We start from the raw sequence: 22142 nt of genomic DNA, 5'->3' as shown, positions 1-22142 counted from the left end.
CGGGCTTGATTTGACCTGTATGTGTGTAGTCACAGATCTTAATCTTATTCAGTAGAGACATGGAAACAAACAACTGACTATCTAGGCATCACATGATACTCTTTTTAACAGTTTTTATATATTCTATCTCATCCAAGGCAGAAAAGTAGGCATAATTATCTTTTATGGCACCTAAAGGCATGAAGCATCACCTGCATACATTATTGCAGTGAGAGGATAATACAGAACAATACTTTCATAAGTATGTATTTATGACGAGTTGTTCACTCATATAGTGCTATAGTCCTATGGCTTTGTAAACCAGTAGGTACCTTTCCCCTCTGGGACGGGGGAGATTAGGCAATCTACATGCAGTTGAGTATCTAATGAGATAAGAGAGGTAAGAGGGATACTTCTTTGTATACGGATTCAAAATAGGCAAGCACAAAAACGATTATATGTACAGAAATGCAAGCATAAGGGGCCATTTTCATTGGTTAGCATTCCCTGCCCATGCACTTAGCTTTCTAGTTCTCCCACAACGATTTTTCATTATTTTTCACAAATGTTTATGGATTTCTCTTGAAAATCGAAGGTGTTAAAAATCCACATTGCTGAGTGACGAAAGGTCATTCTAATCACACTTGGATGTTAAATTATGACTCAACAATTTTAAAAGAAAGCATTCTTTGGTAACAAAACAAAGCAAAATAAATTGGTTGGGTTTTAACACAATCAATTTGTAAATAACATATGGTTAGACAATTGAAAAGATGGCTTTAATATCATTCTACTTAAAACTTCAAAAACAAATTAACATTTTAAGAGAGCACAAAGTTCAAAAGTCTGAAAGTAGTTATTTTGTCAATAATATATATTTACCTATTTACCAGAGACGGCTTTGAGATTTTTTCTTTGTATTACTAAGATGTCCTGGCTGAAGCACTTAAACATGAACTTTAAAAACAAAATAACCAAACACATTAAAAAAAATTATAAATTTATATATAAAGTTTGAAAGTATTAAGTACATAAATATTTTATAATAATTATTATGTACTTCATAGTTTCATGAATGTGTACATTTTTGTATGTATATATTATATATTATGTGCAAATATTATGTTCTGTTTTCAGCAGGGATATCTCTCCACAGCTGTGGTGAACAGGCCTTCCCGGTGGGCCACTGACCGACAGCACTCGATTCTAAGTATACTGCCCTGCCAGCACTCGATTCTCAGTATACTGCCTCACACTGGTTATGAGTGGCCTCGCACATGCATGAGTGTAAAAGTGTAACATGTAGCCTGCCAATGCCTACACATATGTCATTTGGTGACCACTGGCTTTAAAATCCCACAGCCACCTTGTCATCCCCAGTAGGGCCTTGGAGGTAAATGCTAATTACATACCACTCACTAAGTGAAAACATCCTTGACAAAGGCCCTGTTTGGCCGAAACGTTGCTTTGGTTTGCTCTCGCTTAATAAAGCGTCCTAGAGACTGGAAGCTGGAGTGCTGGGATTCCTTTTCTTTGTTCGTGTGCTTCAAGAGGGTTTATGCTGTCCCTTTTTTCCTGCTAGCACCCAGCTTCCTGGGAGTTGAGTGCAGAACCATTTTTTCTTTTTTAAGTGAAAACATATTGCCAAGATTGCCACACAATTTTAACATGCATCAATTGTTGATGTGTGATAACTCTTAAAACTCCCATAAGCATGTAGTGTTCACATAGACACTCTGGGCAATAACACTGCATCCCTTTTTGTGTCTCACTTGAAACAGCTTTCGCATTTGTATTGTTTAATGAACTTAATGTCAGGCAAACTCATTATGGTTGGTTTTTCACTAGAATTCGGTTTATCATGTTCCTGCATCAGTAGGGTGTACTCATCATGAACAGCCAAGAAGGATCTTTTTTTCTCAGTGTACTTAATAACCAGCCTCTGGGCCAAAACAATTTCTAAAAATATCAATATAAAAATGACCCACCAGAAGTATCAGTGCCCTAAACATGGCATAGCGAGTAGAAAATAAGATAACAATTGGATTTACAATAAGAAGAGGTCAGTGTTGCATTTCTACCTAGGCCAACTAGGCGTAAAGTGCCATTTTACAGTGGGGAGCATAAAAGGCAGCCCCAGCCACCTAAAGCAGAATTTCCTGCCCACTATTTTTTTACGTGTGGTGCCGGACCACAAAACCAGCATGTCTGGAGTTCTCCTGTTCCTGTCACATATTTAGCTCTTGCATGGACTCACATATGATTGGCTAGAATATTGTATATATGTTGGTTTTAGTAACTGTGTTCTGTGGAACGCCATCTGGAACAAGCAACTGGAAGAAACTTGGAATACTACAATTATAGTTTAGTACAAAAGTAGCTTAATATGCATGGGTTTCCTTTGGGAGAAAAAGATGCTACAGCACACAGTGCCCTCCGTGGTCCCACCACTTGGCTGCTTGATGCATCTGATCTGTGCCAGGATAGTGCTCCCTCAGACTCTTGTGTGAGCCGGCGCTGGACCTTACTGAGCAGCAGGAAAATAAGCAAATGCATAGGATGGATTCTTTTGCTACTCTCCATGCATTTGCAGGAGGGGGCAATCCCGTTACCTCATCGTTTCATCATTTGCATTAATTTTAAGACATACACTTAGGACTGTATTAATTGGGACTGAGCAGGTTACTTGTTTAATTGTTTTGTCATTTCAACAAGATCCAGTGGGGAACCATAGAAAAGGGAAAAGAGAGATAAGCGCTGATAAGTACATTTTATCTGGCCTGCAGTTAAAAGGATGCTTTTCCTTCATTCAAGCAGATATAATCCTCTTCTGTTTTGCTGCAGAAAGGTATGGGGGATGGTGGTTATGCTTCGACAAATGGGATACATGTCCTTAATGTCTGCTTTGCCAACCATGTACCTCATAAGGGTTTACACTGAAAGAGTTACAATACAGCCCTTATCATTTTTTTTTTTGCATTTGGTGCACTTTAATGTTACTTGCACTAATTATTATTATAACATCTCCCAGGGCAGTCATATGCATTTGTAATAATAAAAGGGAGGTGTCTATGCTGTAAGCATCAATAACATAATGATGGCTGTATTTTATCTTTCTGCTTGCGTCATCTTATTGTGCCCAAGGTAACAGGTTAAATGAGTAATGAGAGTACGTTTTCAGGAAGGCAGCAGCCAAAAGTAGAGAACTGTATCCTGCCAGCGTTAAAAGGTTAATGAGTGATGCTGATAGGTCTACACAATGTTTCTTGTTTTTAAGAATACATTATTGAAAGATTATATAGAAAATAAGAAGTAATGGTGTATAATACTATTTACTAGATATCAACAATGAGACATCATGCCTTATCTGGGTACCACTGATCATCCCGTGTTTCAAGAGGGCGGCCACTCAACTTCCAGAACCCGAAAGGAGTTTGTGCAGCTTTTGTGTGAGCAAGTCTCTTCTCCTCTTTCCTCTTCTCTCCCTCCTTTAAACTCTGATAATACTGTTTCTGAGGGGTATCTGTTTCCTCTCCTTCTCTGGTCAGGCTGCAATTGGTCAGGCTGCGAGTGTGTGTGGGGGGTCATTGACTTATAATATTGCTGCAGTTTGGTCTCCTTAGTTATTGAGGGCCCTGCAGTTGCCTCTTTTTTTTTCCCATCGGTCAGTTAATTTTGTCTCATTCGACAATATCGATCTTGTTGGTTTAAATTGTTTTCCAGGGAAGTGTCTGCTCTGAATACCGGGGCACTCCTATTTCTACTGGGCGGTGAGTGGCTCTTGAGCAGAGGGGTAAGCAGCTTCAGACAGATGGGAGCGCATCCTGAGTGTGACTTTAGGTCACCCTGACTGCATGGGGTGCCAAGATCCTGGTACTATGCCAGGGTAACAATCTATGCAATATACCTAACAAGGGCCATATCCAGGATACAAACGTTAGCCTGGACAACTTTTTACCAGGGGCTGATGATCATTTGGTCTGAGATTATTGGCTTTTGGCCTGGAGGGGTGCAAGGTCAAGTCAAACAAACCAGACGCAACGTGAACAGGGTCATTTCCTGGTTTGTCACCTTTGCGGCAGACCTGTGTGGTTTGCTCCAGGACGACGGAGTCCACTTGAATGAGATCAGGTTGAATATGTGGTGAACAATGATATCGGTCTGGACCTGTGCCGGGCGATCCATTGGATGTGTGTGGTCGGGTGATCCATTGGCAAAGGGGGCCTTAATGGCTAAGCCAGGTGTGTTCTCACCTGCTGGGTTGTAAGTGAGGGAAAAATATGCAATATATCTCATATTTCTATTTTTAGATGTTTAGCTTATTCCTGGAATAGGTGGTTTTGAAGGAGGAGGGGTTCTGGATCTGTCATCCACTATTTAGATGATTTCCTCTTTTTTTGGTCCTCTTGACACCTCTATGTGCGCTGTCCTCCTTAGTTCCATACAACAACTAGTTTCCTGGTTGGGAGGTCCATTTGAGCAACCAAAAGGTCAGGTTTGAGTGTGACAAGACACAAGTGGTTCAGGCTATTAATAATATTGTGGCTTCATCTCTCCCAGTCATTATCGGTTACACAACATTTAGTTCTGAGATGCCCGCTGTTTTTATGTTACAGTGTGTTTTACATAAATAAAATGCTACGGCCTCTTCAATCTTCAACCCGGTGTCATGTCTTTCGTTGGGGTTGTTGGGGTTGGGTGAGTGGCTATCTCCCAATAGATGGTGTCTGAGTCAAGTAAAATACAGGAATAAGTGACATATATTACATTGTGAAATAATAGGAAATTCAGGAAATGTAAGATGTACAAAAACAACAGGTTTTAGTTAACGTTATTAAGCCAACAATTTCATTCTCAGTATGGGATAATTTGATGTGTAGGCTGTTTGTACATTTTTATAAAAGTGCATCAATTCCAATTCATGTTTATATGTGTTTATTTTAAATGATGAAACATTTGAATATAATTGTTGGACATTTCGGGGTATGAATCCTATGTTTATTATTTCTAATACTGCCATTTATTTGTAATATCTTAGTTTTATCTTACATAGAATTAATTGACATGATCTATTCCTTAGTTCTGATAGAAACTCATACATGGGACTCTACAATACATACTTGTGCATTGAGAGACATGTATTATTTTTTCCACACCTTCTCAAATTCTCTTCTGTCTATCTCACATTTGAGTTGGGGGTCCAATAAGGTAGACTTTCTCTGGCCCCCACTATGACAAAGGATAGCCCTATATAATGAGATTATATAAAAGATCTTACAAGCTGAGTTCAAGCGAAGTAATCTAGATCTGGCATCCACAAATAGTGAAAAAGAAAAATATATTAAAATGCAAATAAAGTACTGACATGCTGCTTTGTGAAATAATGAACTTAGTATTATCGCTTGACAGTGGTGGATTTTCTTTTTCTGACATGCAAGGCAAAATATTTTTGATATAACCAACTGAACCTGAATTATTTTATTTAATAATCATAAAAATTGAAAGCATGTGATATTAAAAACAGAATAGCTGATGTTTTGAAATGAACACCCAAGCAAAACAAAACAAAGCAAAATATACCCGCAAACATTTACAGAAGGATATGGTCTGCCACAAGTACTGAATGTTCTCTTGTTATGTTTAGCTTATTAAATCTGCCTTCCAATAGGAGTCACACACACCATACCCACAGGCCAGGAGAAAATGTGGGTACGTATACTTTGTCTAAAAGCTATGTTAAGATAACAGTGAGTTACTCTGAAGATGTTGTAAATGTGCAATGCTATATTCCTTGTCTCCAAGTGGTGTGTTCTGTCTTTTGAGTCCATTTATTAAAAAGCTGGGTTAACTTGACTGACTTGAGTATACTAAGGTTGCATGCCCTAAGACAGGGGTGTCCAAGTTTTTTCTGCAGTGGGCCACTTCATCAGAAATGTATGTGCGGGTGGGCCACACTCATTTTTACTGAGAAAAAATATGGCCTTTTAGCTTTATAATGCATTTTAAAACAGGGTTAATTTGGCAATAATGAAAAAAAAGCAGCGGGCAAACAGTTTTTTTGATCAACTTTTATATGTCATTCTATCAATACTAAATTACTTTAACAGTAAAACAAAGTCAGTCCACAAACCATTTAAAACAAGTTTAGCCACATAAAACTGCACAATGCTGGAGCACGCCGTGAGTACAGGCTGGATTCAGGCTGGCTGGCACACACTATGGGTACTGACTGGGGCAGGGCTGGATTTAGAGCATTTTGGTGGCCTTTTTATGGAAATAAATAAAATAGAATTTTTACTCCTCGGCATTGATGTGTACTGGATAAAGATTACATCAGTGCAAGGCAGATAGTATAAGATAGAATCTTATGTGATGGGATTGGGAGCCCATCAGTACACTAAAAAAAAGTAATCATACACGGGATGCCTAAAGCCACAATTTAGTACCACTGATTCTTTTTGATAAAGTATGTAGATTGAGATAGTAAACCTTTATTTTCGATTTCTGGGCCTAGAAAGTTTTGTCCTGTAAAGTGACTACAAATTCAGGAGGGCGTTTTATCTCTGGATAAGTAAAAATTACATAGGTCAATTTATTCCTACAGTAAGTGCCAGGAAACAGATGACCAAATACACACCAGGACGGGCTCTGCCACACCAACACCCAGACACACACAACAGCACAGGCTCTGCCACACCGACAACCAAACACACACACACACACAACAGGACAGGCTCTGTCACACCTACAGCCGCAGCAGGATGGGTTAAGCGACACAAAGCATAAAAAATGCTTTCCACACTGCTTTGTTGTTTTTGTGATTGCCCCTTGTGTATTTGTGCCCCCACACCCTTGTGTATTGATTTTTATGTAATGCCCCTGGCCAGCCCCCCTCCCTTTTGTACTGGTTAATGTAATGCCCCCCATACCCATGTGTATTGTAAACAGCCACCCGCCACCCCCTTTCTGTATTACATAGTTACATAGTTACATAGGCTGAAAAAAGACATGCGTCCATCAAGTTCAGCCTTTCCCATATCTGTTTATTTCTTGCTGTTGATCCAAAAGAAGGCAAAAAACCCAGCTGTGGCTCTTTCCAATTTTGCACAAACTAGGGGGACAAAATTCCTTCATGATGCCAGAATGGCAGTCAGATCTCTCCTTGAATCAAGAAGCTATTTCCCCATGATTTAAAAATTATATCTCTGAATATTATGTTTTTGTAAGTATCCATCCAATTGTTGTTTAAACGTCTGTACAGACTCTGATAAAACTACCTCTGCAGGCAGAGAATTCCACATCCTTAACGTCTTAACTGTAAAAAAAAAAAAACCCTTTCCTCTGCCTTAGACTAAATCTCCTTTCTTCCAGTCTAAACGCGTGACCACATGTCCTATGCATAGTGTAGATCTCCACACAATGGCCCTGAATATATTTATATAACGCTATCATATCCCCTCTGAGGTGCCATTTTTCTAAACTAAACAGATTTAAATGAATTTTAATTTTTTTAGGGGTAATAAAATAACTAATATCTAGTAGACATTCATTTTCAGACAACAAATTTAGTTTTCTGCCCTTTTTTTGTTCAGATGAAAATCGGAGGGGGAATTCCCATTTGGAAGGAAATATGTTGTCAGTCACCCAGTAGCGTACCTAAAAGGGGCAGAAATGGGACAGGCAGGCTGTTTAGAGGGGCAGAAGTGGCAAAGGCAGGTTGCTGTAGGGGCAGAGTTGGCATTAGCAGGCTGTTTCAGGGGCAGCTGTGGCACGGGGAGGCTGATTTAGGGGCAGCGGTGGCACAGGCAGGCTGGTTTAGGGGCAGCGGTGGCACAGGCAGGCTGGTTTAGGGGCAGCGGTGGCACAGGCAGGTTGTTTTAGGGGCAGTGGTGGCACAGGCAGGAAGTTTCCTGAACCCCGGGCCAGATGGTGCCAGCCCAACTCTTTTCATAACAAGTGATCACAAAGTAGAATTAAAAGCTCTGACCTTCCGTCCTCATGACATTTTTGGCCTAGCGGGTTTTCCCTAGCTTCCTCAATCACTAATGCTCATTGTTTTCAGAGGTGCATGCCTGGACCTTCCCTTCAGTGATTAGGCCAGTGATAGCTCCAGTTAATTTTTGGAGGGACAGGAAGTAGGTAGAGTGTAGGAGTGTACGAGGTGGGGCTTTGAGGTACAAACACAGTGACTCAAAAAAGCAGTGCTTCTCCCAAAACTTAAGGTGAGTCCCAAATGTTCCCAGATGTGCCACTGCAGAGTGGAAAAGCGTAGGTGAGTTTGAGAAAAACCCTAGTCATTTGCTATGAAATAGCTCTTTGTGATGGGAGCCCACGAAAATGTATCATTATTTAACCAAAATATGTAACTATGTGAGAAATGTACTCTATTTTTGAAGCAAATTAGGTTTTTGTCTTTATGAACCTGTATTTCATTTTAACTCGTTAGCGGTATATTATATATTATATATATTATATATTATTAGCTTTGACTGAAAAAATAATGCTGGAAGAATATTGGTGATTAGTGGAAAAGAACTTTGTTGTGATTATGGTATGGATCCATGAAATTTAATAAAAATAATAATAATATCGTATAATGAAAAAAAATAGACGTCTAGCAATTTTATTATAAAACACCTTACATGTAAATACATCACTTCATATAGTAAATATAACAATGAAAAAATAATTAAGAAAACCTGAAACAAAGCACATAGACCCAAAACATGTATACTATATTAAAAACATTTGTTTTCTCTTGTGAGTTCCAAATGATTATGAGCAAAATTTGATCGAATAAATTGTTGTTATTTGCATATATGATGCTTCATTTTAACATTGGGGAAAAAAACTGCCAGTTAATAAAGAATTTTGAAAATCAGATTATTTGATGGAAAAGTGCTAAATCAGTTACGTAATGTATATTTTTGGTAATCTTATCACATATCTGTTTGGCAAATCTGGAATATAGTGTATTTGGTAAAATAAGGATGTTTGTAAATAGCATAAAACCTTATACATGCACCTTTTAAATAAAAAATAGCATAACATTCTGTAACTTACTGATGTGAAAAATGTACAGCAAATGTATATCATAAAATCTTGAGTACAAGTATAACACTTTTATGCAATATAAGGTGAATTGCCATGTGATATTAATACAACACTGAATGCCATGTTTTTTACAATCTTTATTTAATGTTCCATTTTTGTTATTCTGATTTATGTTTTTCAGGTCTGACATCTAGTTAAGGCATAGCCAGTGCATTTCATGCAAATTTATCTATTAATGATGACTGTTTTAGAATCATATTGTTGGCCCAAACAGGAACTGTTCTGGACCTGTATTGTTTTATCATAAAGTGCGTGGGTCTCGCTCACGGGAGATTGCGTAAAGCCGTGTAGTTCATCTGTAAAGCATCATCATAAGCATACGTTTAACATGTAACAGCACCAAGGCGGCAGCTCCCATACAAAGCACAATGAACAATATGAGAGGTAATCTTTGTTAATACTTAAGTAAAAAACGAATACACAATTAATATATTATATAGGTGTATTAGAATTAGCAATAATTAGGAATGTAACAGTTGCCCTTTCAAGCCAATTGCTGGGGAAAGTTTTAAAAAGACGTCATATTTTTGTAGCTGTGTCTAAAATCCATTGAATCTTTAATTTTGTTAAAAAAAAAGTAAAAATCTGGGGGTGGTTTCATATCTTATAACATGTGTGATTCATGGTACAAAACTCCCTTTTATTTTAGTCGAATACAATCTACCTCTTCGGTGATAGGCATTGCGCTACTCTTCACATCTAGTTCTCCACTACACTTACTTCCATTATAAGTTGACTTCCATCTAAGTAGCATGATTTTTTTAAAATATTTCATGGTATTATTTTTTACAGTCACAAAACACATGGTGTTGATCATACTGTTGCTCATTGCAATACACTCTACAATGTAAAAAGCTGAAAGGTAGTGCTTCTCCTTCACGAACACAGTTGGGAAAAAGTCCCTAACAATGGCAAATCCGTAAAATGGAGCCCAACAGAGAACATAAGCAGTAAGGATGCACATCAGCACTAAGACGGTCTTCCTGCGACACCTCAGGCGTTTACGGATTTGCTCGGTCTGAAAGCCAGGAACTGTCTTAAACCAAAGTTCTCTTGAGATCCTGGCATAACATAGTGTCATTGTTACAACCGGGCCAACAAACTCAAGGCCAAAAATGAAGAGGAAGTACGACTTATAATATATCTGCTGATCTACTGGCCAGATCTGACCACAGAAAATCTTTTCTTGTTTTTTCACAATAAAAAGTACTGACTCTGTAGCAAAATAAGCAGATGGGATGGCAACCAGTAAAGAGATTATCCAAACCAAAGCAATGAGGAAAGAGGCAGTCTGGTAGTTCATTCGAGGCTTCAGTGGGTGAACAATTGCCAGATATCTGGAAAATATAAAGACACTAGTTAAATACAGAGCACAAGCACCTACTACATATATTAGCATACATATGTTTCTTTAAGGGGAAATACCTGCAGTAACACATGTATTTTACACATTTTTGATTAGAGACGCAGTATGCAAATAAGTAAATGTGGCTGTCCATCTGCTGTGGCTTCCATATTACTCAACTAGAGCCCAGGGAGGACTCAGAGCCTGATCTTGGTAGGGACACTTACGCTAACACACACACTCTAACATATCCCAACCACACTAACATACGCCCTTCATACGCACACTTACAGTAACATACCTACACACCGTAATATACTCAGACACACACTAACATACTCGAGACATCTTTATCCCTACTCGTGGACAATACATTGTCTTTCTCGAGGGGATATTTGCTCCCTCCACAAAATAGTATTGTGTTCAGGGGAGTTGAAGGGATATTGGATAGTGTTTGGCCAGGGAGGACTCACATGAAGTAGATATTTAGGTAATTTATTTTTAAGGGGGTTCCCACAGCAACTGTAACTGTGCTTCACCAGTACATAAGGAGGGTTTTATATATATATATATATATATATATATTTTTTTTTAATCATCTTTTGAAAGCTCTATGTCTCACTTATATTTAATATAATTCGTTTATATATATATATATATATATATGTATATATATATATATATATATATATATATATATCTGTTATACAAATTACTGTAGTACTAACCACTTCATAGATAAAATGGTGTGGACCTGTCACTTATATTTATTGTGTTACACTTTAGGCACGTAGCCCATGACGTTTCTATGTCTCTTTTTGTCTTCATTACAATGCACCATTTTTAGTATAGGTCAAAGCACCTACATCTGTGAGGAACTCCTAAACCCGGGACCACTCAGACTTTGGAATGGAGGCCTTAAGCACACATCCCAAGCCTCTGGGCTTTTGTGGGACAGTCACAGGTTTCATGTACTATCCCACTATCCTACATGGTTGTTTTTGCAGCACAGATCTCTATTGCAACTCCCCCATGGCTAGCTCCCGACAATGTTGGCTCCTTAGGTGAGGTGGGCAAGTGGCTCCACCTTTGACTCAGTCCACCCCCCTGTCTGACTCTACCTCTAGTATGAACATTAATTACCAGACCTCTGGGGACACCCTTGATTTATAGTTTGTGGAAATGGTGTTTATGTGTGATCATTTTCCACTCTTTAAAAAAACCATTATAGCTTTCATTCCATTTAGTATCACTTTAGTAAGAATGCTGCAATGACGCAAGTATTTTGTTAAAAAAAAAATCATACAGGTTGAATTTTAGGATGAAATTAGATATTGTTTTCAATCCACAAAAGTCCACAAATAACTGCGTAAAAATGGATTCTCCCACTAGAGCATTATAATGTTGAGTAAGTGCATAATAAATGAGAAAACTGACAAGAGAAAGTGAATAATGTAAAATAATTTTTCTGGCATAAATCAACAAAATTATATCTGGTTAATTCAAATGGGATGTTGTGGCTTAGTCAGCTTTTAGGTAGAAATCAGTCAATCAATTGAACCTCTGTTACACTGCAATTATTGAAAGATTGCACACAGTTTTTACATCTAAATATAAACCTATAGCACATCACTCAAAATAGGGGTATTGTAGTGCGCAAACACACATAGGTACTATATTAAAGACATACATTCAAAAACCTCAAAGGAAACTTTTATATTCTGTATTACATGAGGCATATGAATCCTATGTGCACATTGAGACTATACTGCATATCCTGTAACATGGGCATAAATACATTCAGCAGTATATACTGTACTGAACCATGCTGGCTTTCTATGTAAAATTACTCAAATTGCATCCTATGAAGTGGAAGCACAGCATTGGAACATAAAGTCGTGTAAAAAACAATCATCTGTTCCTTAGCCGGTCTAAAAATTAGGTAAATACAACCTCACATGTACAACACAACATAACACAGTACACAGTGTCATGGTTTATTCAACAAAATAAAGCCAAAATGGAGAAGCCATGTTAAAAAAAATCTAAGCACACCTTATGATTCAATAGCTTGTAGAACCAAATAATCTTTGTCATATATACACTACCCCCATTGTAAAATGCTATATCAATATAACTGCATAGTGCGGCGACTATAGCTATATGGACACTAAATTTTATAGAAACTTTGTTGTATCTCAGTCCCATTTTAGAAAGACAATAGACACCCATGTATTACAGCCATACCCTTTGCTGTTTGTCATAATACATACGACATATGATAAACATTATATTATATTTAAACTCCCGTTAAGAAACTCTTCCCTCTTAATTACAGTCTTAGACATTGAAGCAATATTGCAGTTTATATTATATCACAGTCATAATGTACACTGTTGACCATCTGTCCTATAGATGCTATAATATCCTGTACATTATATCCTTAACACTACATGTTATATATATATGCATATAATCTGCATTATATCAGTGACTGCTATAAACTTACACTTATTGTGCACACTGGCATTCAGTACTGACGTTATTTGTTGTATCATTCAATCTACATCATATATGAACTATGGCATTCTGTAGCTTATAGATACATTACGTAAATGTCAGTGCATATATTTTATATACCCCTCTCATCTATAGTAGCCATTTTTTACCCCATAGTATCTAAGCTCTCTATTTTACTCTTTTCCCAGTGTGTTCTAATCAAATCTATTTTATCGTCTCCGTCCCTCCTCTCTCTCTCTCTACCCTGCTTGCTGATTTCTCTCTCTCAGTCACCTATGCACATTTTTTTCTTTTACTGCCCCTTCTAATATTATGAAACACTATTAATTGCATAACTTATTTGCCATAGAAGAGGTACGTCTACAGGGTAGTCTATTGGTACCAGACAAGGACTGTGCCTAAACCTCCATGACTCTAGCTCTCTTCCACACTACATGCTAAAACACTGAGCACTGGAATATGATGTTGATATCACAGAGCTTTCAACACTAGACTGCAAACATTAGATAACCATGAATAAGACTTGCCTTTACATGTAAAACCATATGAAAAATACTATACATGAATGTAGTTCTTACCTGTCCACAGCTATAGCGAGTAAAGCATTTGTTGACACATAGAGAGAAACTGTTCTTAAATAATTTACAGAAGCACATAGGACATGACCATGCTCCCATGATAGCTGCTTCACAACGTAATAGTCCAGTTCAAAGGGACAACATACAATGGCTACAATAAAATCCGAAATTGCCAAATTGGCGATGAGCAAGTTGGTTAAATTTCTCAATTTCTTGTATCGGGCAAGAGCTGCAATGAAAATAAAGTTCCCAATGCCACAAATCAGCATTATGCAAGCAAGAGCTACCCCTATCACTATCTTTGCAGCGTAGAAAGTCCTAGTTTTGGTTACGTCTTCATCCTCGGTATGCTCATAATCGCTGTAATTGAAGTTAAAAAAGTATGAGAAGTTCTTTGCATAGAAATCTTCATTGTCACTGTCCATTGAAGGTGCATTATTATCCACCATGGCTGAAGCTTCAGGATGTAGTGTTTGGAATAAACGTCTTCGTAATCACTTCTTGAGATCAGTCAAAGGGGAGGAAGAGAGACCTCAAATGCCAAATAGTTTCTTCATTTTGGATCATGTGAGATAGAAAACAAGCACCGCTCGAACCAAACCTGTTCTGCAAAACATTAACAAAATACACTGTAAATGTAATATCTCCTTTAATCAAACCTAGATTACCTGTTTTAAATTAGGGGATGGGGAATGTGTACAGGTGGGTATTTCAAAATCTTCTTTCCTTTCAGGGATTATCGCTGGCTTCTTTTTAGCCAAAGTTACTGTTCTTTTACTGTGTTATTACTGACTTTGTCACACATCCATCTCTGAAGAAGCCCCTTTGGGCGAAACACGTTAGGTTGCTTGTCAGGAGGTGGAACACAGTGGTTCTTTAAAAGCTATTTTTTTATAGTGTTTGTTAAATATTGAAGTGTTTTCTTACAGCTATTTTAACTGTTTCTTAAGATATGTAACTCAGCTTTTTCTTTACTGTGAACCAGCGCTCACATCAGATATTCATTGAATCTTTAAACGCAAGAATCTCATTGGATAAGCCATATTTTTAAGTAGCTACTATATAAAACCAATTTTTATATTCCTCTGTATAACACTCATACTACAGAATGCTTTTAACTACTGAAGTTAAAATCAAGAAGCTTTTCCTATTTACAGCCACTCCATTTATTTATTATATTATATTGTTACAAACGAAGATCATATCTGTATACTCTAAGTAGCAATGTTCCTAGGGCTTTTTACGAACCACAATCAAACACAATTTAACCATATGCAATCCAAGAGAAATAAATTGAGCCTGATAAAAAGCACTCAGGAGGGAATTAATGCATCACAATAGATCGACATCCAAAGAAAGCAGTCTTTTTAGTATTGTATTTTTCATTAAAGAGAATGGTATCTCACAATTGGCACTGGAGGCACAAATTACTGCTTTCTTGAGGACACTTCAAAGTAAAAGCATGTCATAAAATCCAGTGCTCCTTTCCTTGCATAAGAACACAATTATTTTCCTTTCCAATACAACACAGCAATCATATATATAATTGGGCGCATGGCGGTCGTAAAAGGACTAAGAATTGGTAAATAACACTGCATGAAAAAAAAAATACTATTCTACTATATTTTATTTCAGGCATCAGTGGGCTAACTGGCAACTGGCATGTTTACTGATCATATTGCAAGCGTATTTCATGATAATGGTGGGTTATGGAAATAGCGACACACAGAATCTATAAATGTGATGGCTATTAAAATAACCTTTGTAAAGTTTAAAAGCGGTCGGTACAGGTTTTAAAAGTTTGCCTTTATGCAGACTGTTTGCTATTGAATCAGTATACATAATGTTTATACTGACTGCCCTGGGGATGGAACATGCCAAACAGTACTGAGTTTTCATGGTCTTCCAGGGGTTAATAGTTTATTAAAATCTGAGTAGCTATTTAGGTTCTGAGGTTGTATTATATCAAGAACTGGTACCCTCAATTGGCCACAAACAAGATAATTCGCATGTAAAAATGAAAAGGTGATTTGCAATATGCAAAAGGTTTTTTAAGAATGATATACTTGCAGCTAGCTCCTTATAGATTGTGAATGGAAGGGGAAAACTTATTCTTCAACCAGTTTAATTGTAACATCTGTCGGCAGGGCACAAATGTATTAAGGTACTCCTTGTTGAAAATTTCATTATACAGTTACAAGCCCTTCAGGTTACAAAATGATTTTCTCATAATGTTGTATGCTAAATGAATGCCTGTTCTGTATCTTCAATGCCTGCATCTTCTGGGCTTTCTGACCTTATTTCCAAGCATGTTATACGGCTTAACGCAGTAAGACACCATGCTGAATTTATCAAACATCATGTGCAAATATGCTGTCCATAACAGAATTTGTAACCGAGATCATTAATATTATCTGTACTTTATAATGCTATTGGAATCTTAAAGCAATATGGTTAAGGGACAATAAAATTGTATATGATATGATCTATTAAGTGCTGTAGAGGCTAGCAATACATTTAAATAACAATTCTAAGAATATTTAAAGTGCCATTATAACAGGTAACAGTAAATGGAAGCAGGAGTATATCACAAAGTATTATTATTATTATTATATATATTACAAAGTGTTATTGTTTATATACTGTGAGGACAGCTGTGCAAAAAAATTGCATTTTCTGATAACGATAAAAAGCAAAATAGCAAAAACTAAATTAGTATAAGTGTGCAGTTCAGCCCATATTTCAACAAACTCATTGCTGATTATACATTTATAATATTTATTAAAATTATTTACATCCTACGTATAAATCTATGTATTATGTTTTAAAATGATATAGAGTTCATACAAATTTCTACTAAATCAAGTGAATAACAAATATTTATTCTATGTTAACATTTTTTTATGTAAAGGCTATTTACAAGCATTTTAAAAAGGAATATTAAAGTAAATTCATCGGTGATTGACGTATAGATCAAAATTACCTGTACTTTGGAGCACTGCAAGAACATTCTTTTCTTCTGGCATTCAAAACAAACTCCTGTTCTAAATAAATAATATCAATATTTTTAATCCTTGTATTAAATATCAAGCTTCCTTCACTTGTCAGCTGTGCAATCTGAGCTTTCAAATTTTGCTTCTGTTCTTACCAACTCCTTGGACCTCCTTCCTTCTAGCTCTATGCTGCATCTGTCTGTTGAACTGAATGCACTGGTGCCATCTGCTGTTTTCAAGTTACAATTATGCCTGGCTTATGATACCTTCATCATAGGCTTTACCCTGAGAAAAAAATCAAAATTTTGTTGAATTTCTCACAATACTAAAATAATTTGTAAAGTCATGTAAAACCATCTTTAAAACTGTATTATCACTAATTATTTTCACTACTGTATTATTTCCTCCTACTGAGTAAAAAAGGAGGTTCTGTGATGTATGGATGGTGGGGATAGGAGGTTGTGTAGGTAGTTCCCATTAAAAAGGAGTGCAAAAACTCCACCAAAGTGAAAATTGTTCTCAAATACGCCTAATAAAAAAAACATTAATTTATGTTCATATTAAAGGCAATTGTTGAATACTGTGCATTCACTTTCTTTACTACTCCCAATAGCAGCAAACTATATTTTTAACAGCAAATAGTTAAAAATAACACGTTTAGGGAATATTCAATCCACCAATAAGAACTCTTTCCAAATAGTCCGTTCCAAATCTTCATAACTGACAATAACATAAAACTACTAGAAAACTTGACACAACAACATGTTTTCAGGATGTTAAACATTTTCTCAATAGGCAGAGATAACATCTGCCTTCTGTCTTGAATAAGCTGTGAAGCTATAGGAAATTAAGTGATACCAGCAGAGGAAACGTGAGTGACAGGTTTAAAATTACATTCTCTATAGGCCAAATCTCGAGACCAATCTGCAGCCTCAAGAATGTATTCCAATCTACCACCTAAGAGGAACATTTTTAAATGCTACTCACAGAATGAACCTTAAAATAAGCAATATCTAAGGAAGAGCCTCGGGTTAGTGGAGTGTGGGTACAGTATATCTTCAGCACTACTCCTGTAAATAACACATTACCTCTTTTCCTCTCCCAGAAACCACTAACCCTATGCTCACACCTGACATCATAAGCTCACACATTCATGCTTAACACCATACTTTAGCACACTCTATCACCTATCTATTGCTCATATGCAAGCTAACACAAACACCATAAGCATACATACACATATTCACCCACTCACTTTGTTTCTCTAATCTCCTCTTCCTCTCTACCTCTTTAACCCCTTCTATCATCTTTTTCTCTCCTCTTCATCCATTGTCCCAATCCACAATAGAGCTCTCCCTTTTACCCGCACAGTGCATTAATCTTTAGTGCAGCTTGCACTCTTCTGGGTGTCTCTTTTAGCGGGGTGCCTGTGTTTGCATGAATAAATTCACTAAATATTTTATTTGGGTGATGACTGTTTTAATGACAAATCATAAGTAGGAGGCCACAGTGAAAAATAAAACAAAACTTTATTTACAATATCTTGAATACTGATACAAGGTTTATTGATAAAAAGTCCTTACATAATATGACAAATCAATAGATGTTGTCCCACACATAGAAAGTGCCAAAGCTTTGTTCCTGACCTTATTAGAAAAATACTTTTAGCTACTGTCTATCTGAATGTGGTGGCTTAGATAAAGCTAAGAAAACTCAGTTGAGTTTGCTGCTGAGGATTGCCACCCCCTGGACTTGACACCTTAGGCCTGGGCCTAGACCACTAGGCCAAAATATGTTGCTACCTATGACCAGAGAGCTCTAGCAGGCCTTGCTCATCACTTTCATTATCCACCATGTCCACTTTCAGTATCTAAACATAGCTTTTTAAGGACGAAGCAGTATGATTTTTTTTTATTTCAGTGCCATTATTTAAGTAGTTAAATGTAGTCTAGGGTGTGCAATAATTGTCCAATGTTCAGTAAGCTTATGATGAAATATATCTATTACCCAGATCTTACAGCTTTTCTTTGACACACATACATGCAGAATAAGAAAAGAATAAACGTCATAAATCTTTCTCTAAGAAGTAAAACATTCCAGAATCTCTTCAAATACACTAGAGGGTAGTTTAATTTAGTAGTATTGGTGCTGAGTGCATTACTTGGGCTGACTGACATTAGTTTTATCTATTAACTGATATACTAAGTTTGCAATTGATGTCTAAGCTTTTGGCAATTCAGCTATACATAACACATGAATTATGTTCAGTCCACTGCTTTGTTGATAAAAAAATGCACTCAATACACAGAACTGCACAGCTTGAAAAGCCCTGAAGACTCTCAAAGCACTCGTATAAATCAGAAAGACAGGATCACGTTGGGATCTCTCAAGACTCCTGATATTCAAATGCTCCTCTCTTCTGTCAACTTGAGCTGCAACTAAGCACACTAGAATAGGGGAAATAAAAGTAAAATTTGGCTGACTTGACTGTTCCTTTAATAGGCTGTGTGCCTGCTGATTTCAACCTAACTTGGTAACACGACCCTTAATCCCTTTTAGAATTGTCGCCTCTCACACTCCGTCTTCATTATTCTTGCCACTCAGAGCACTTCTGTAGAAGTTCACCGGAAGATCACGTTCACATAGAAGCACACGAAGAAAGCAGACACGGGTAGAAGCGGATAAGGAAAGAAGACAGAAGAACAAGAAAAGGCAAGACCTGTGGAAAATGAGACAGGGACTTGAAGTAGTTGTGGAGAAGAGACATTTGAGAGAGAGTGTGAGAAAGTGAATGACAGTGACAATGGATTTAATTTATGAATTGAAACAGCTCTCCAAATTTTATCCAAAAGGGCAGAAACAAAATTTGTTGTCTAAAAACAAATGGACCATAAACAAAACAAAAAAATGAATCCGATTATTTGGTCATAATCCATTTTTCAGTCATACCGATGTCAGGTGCAGTCTTTCCTTTTATCATATTATCAGGTATAATGTTTTTTTCTTCTGTGAGAAAACCATTGCTTAGCAATTAACAATGTGAGTGTGTTGTATCTTTTATTTGTCATGCAGATTCACATTAATTAACGTTTCTTTGTCGTCTCTCTTTTGTGCTGCCAAAAATGCAGTTCCAGCTGCCTGATGCTGGCCAAAAATCTTCATGTTCTTTTAGTCTGTCATTAACATGGTTTTTAGCGAGTTGCCAACTCTTAACCCTCTACAACCCTTCCTGTGTATGGACTGACTTAATATGGAATAGCGTAAAAGAAATAACACTTATTTCCTACGGTAATTGGTTAAACATTCACATGTTCTATATCAACCTCATTATTATATAGCCAAATTACAACCTAATTTATTATGTTTAACTACTTATATAATATCACTAAAATAAAAAAACAAACACATTTCACACATCATTTGACGGTAAAAAAAGCAACAATAGTGAATGGGTTAAAAATATAAAAATCTGTAATTGCAGAGAGTCCTACACATTGAACAGAATTTTTTCTCCTCATTAAAATAGCTGCCTTGTTTTCTTGCTTCCAGGAACTGTTAAGTATATTTTGTGTCCCTGGAAACATATTGAAGCTGAACAGTATTATATAGTGTACGTGATAACAACCTGATAATAATTCGATAAAGCACTGTCAAAAGCACTTTAGTTGATATGAATGTGGCCTAGAGGATCTTAGCTTGAAGTTTTCTCCCAGCATTATGGTCAGTTTCCATAGATGCATCAAAGCGTACTTGTCTGAGATCTGTAGCTTCTGTTGGTGGCCATGTATTTGGTGGGTAAACTCACATGACAAGGGAGGGGGGGGGCAAGACAGGCATCCCCCTGGCAACCAAATAACCCCTTGGAGGACAACAGAGGAGTTAACAAGGCCAAAGAGTTTATTTAAAATGCAATGTCAACCACTGTGTCACCCTTGATGGGCCAGAGATGTAGGAACATGGATATAGTATAGTCCCAGACAGGTAGTCTAGAGTGTGCATAATTCCAATAACATGAAGCCACGAGACAGCAGGAGATAGCAGGGTACTTCGTAAGGATAGCTTCCTCTAAAATTCAAAACCTATTTTCGAGCAATTCTCTTGCATGTCTTAAGGAGGCAGCTGTGGGAGGAGATGTGGAGATGGTCCTGTGCTGCTTTCCCTTGACCTTCTGGACTGCATATTACCATTTTCTTGATTTGGACCGCCTGCTACTTGGTGTCTACACATTCTGCCTCAAAGCTCCCAGCCCAGTCCCTACATTGGCAATTCCAACTTGGAGGGAAAAAGGTTTCTGTCCCTTTAGGAGGGAACGTACAGAACTTGGAAGAGACACACTTCCATACGGCAGTGTACAAGCTGACGTAAGCAGTTTCACATTTCATCTAGAATAACCTTTAAATGGCATCAATCACTTAAAACAACATCAGTCCTCATTGTAGGAGTTCTGCTCAGGGCGCAAATTATCTTCACCCATTGGTTATGACATGCTGAGGTACCCCGATGCAGCAGTGTATAACCATGACAATCTTAGGGATACCCCCCACAACCAGGACCCCTATTTGCAGCTCAGGCTGGCTGTGCACATATAACCAGCCCTTACACAAGAGCAGAATGTCCCGAGACCTGCCAGCCAAAACACAAAAACAAGCATAGGGGTGGGAGGGTGGTATTGCTGTTAGAAAATGTGGTTCAAAAAGAGGCCTAAGCCCAATTACTTATAGCTTCTAAAGGCTCTTCCAGCCCCTTCCCTGACTCCACCAATCCTTCTAAACCCCCCACCACCAGAAACAGCCAGAACCATGAAATGCATCAAGGAGGGTCAACTCCACTACATTACAACTGTTACAACAAAATGCAATAAACCTATAAAAAGTACACATAGAATTGCAATATACACAGTGGTATAACATAAAATGATGTCCCAATTGCAGGTAGTCTTGTTGGGCTCCCCTGTTCATGTAGATAAATTGAGAAAATAGCTAAATCTAAATGTGTGTATTTCAGAATGTGCCATTGAAGTCAGTACTCGCGTCCATGTGAACACAAGGTGCCATTTCTGTCAGTGATATTATAAATGAGAATTCCCAGTAATAAATAGTTATAGAAGGTGATAGTAGGAAATGATATTGCTAGTAGCGTCAAATGGCCTGTCTATCAATTATGGTTGCTGGGTTTGCTACACATGCATGAGCACATAGCATCTAGGCAGCCATGTTGAGAATTCCCATGACCTAGGACTGGCAGAGCAATTTCATTTGCACGATATGTATATAGAATGTGTTATACTTACCTCCCTTGGACCATGTAATCCACACTTTTTTGACTCCAAAACTAAAATAGCATTCTTATTAATACATTGCATGAAATCATAACAAAATAGCATTTAACTGTTACAATGCTTTTTTTTTTTTATAAAGAAATACATTTACAGGTATATCCTTTGACACAATGTGTTTATACAGGACTCTGGTTTGCAAATGTCATGGGTTTGCTAACAGTGAGAAACCTGAATCAGTACAAAAATTGCACTGAAAGCCATTCCACTTCAATTGGTATTATGTGATAAGCCTTTTCAGGATTCCAGAAAGACTGAATTAGAATTGAAAACACTGT

General features: G+C 37.3%; 1 protein-coding gene across 1 annotated transcript; it reads right to left on the bottom strand.

Moving 5' to 3' along the window:
- Window positions 1–9698: 9698 nt before the first annotated feature.
- PROKR1 (prokineticin receptor 1) lies at window positions 9699–16702 on the bottom strand. Its single transcript, XM_053460133.1, has 3 exons — window positions 16520–16702; window positions 13537–14142; window positions 9699–10430 (listed from the first exon to the last, which is right to left on the bottom strand). The coding sequence occupies exons 2-3, from the start codon at window positions 13983–13985 to the stop codon at window positions 9734–9736; spliced, it is 1146 nt and encodes a 381-aa protein (XP_053316108.1). The 5' UTR covers window positions 13986–14142; window positions 16520–16702; the 3' UTR covers window positions 9699–9733.
- Window positions 16703–22142: the final 5440 nt, after the last annotated feature.

This window comes from Spea bombifrons, chromosome 3, assembly GCF_027358695.1.
Source record: "Spea bombifrons isolate aSpeBom1 chromosome 3, aSpeBom1.2.pri, whole genome shotgun sequence".
NCBI lineage: Eukaryota > Metazoa > Chordata > Amphibia > Anura > Pelobatidae > Spea > Spea bombifrons.
Note: the sequence above shows the minus strand (reverse complement) of the source record. Positions and strands in the feature narration are given on the sequence as shown.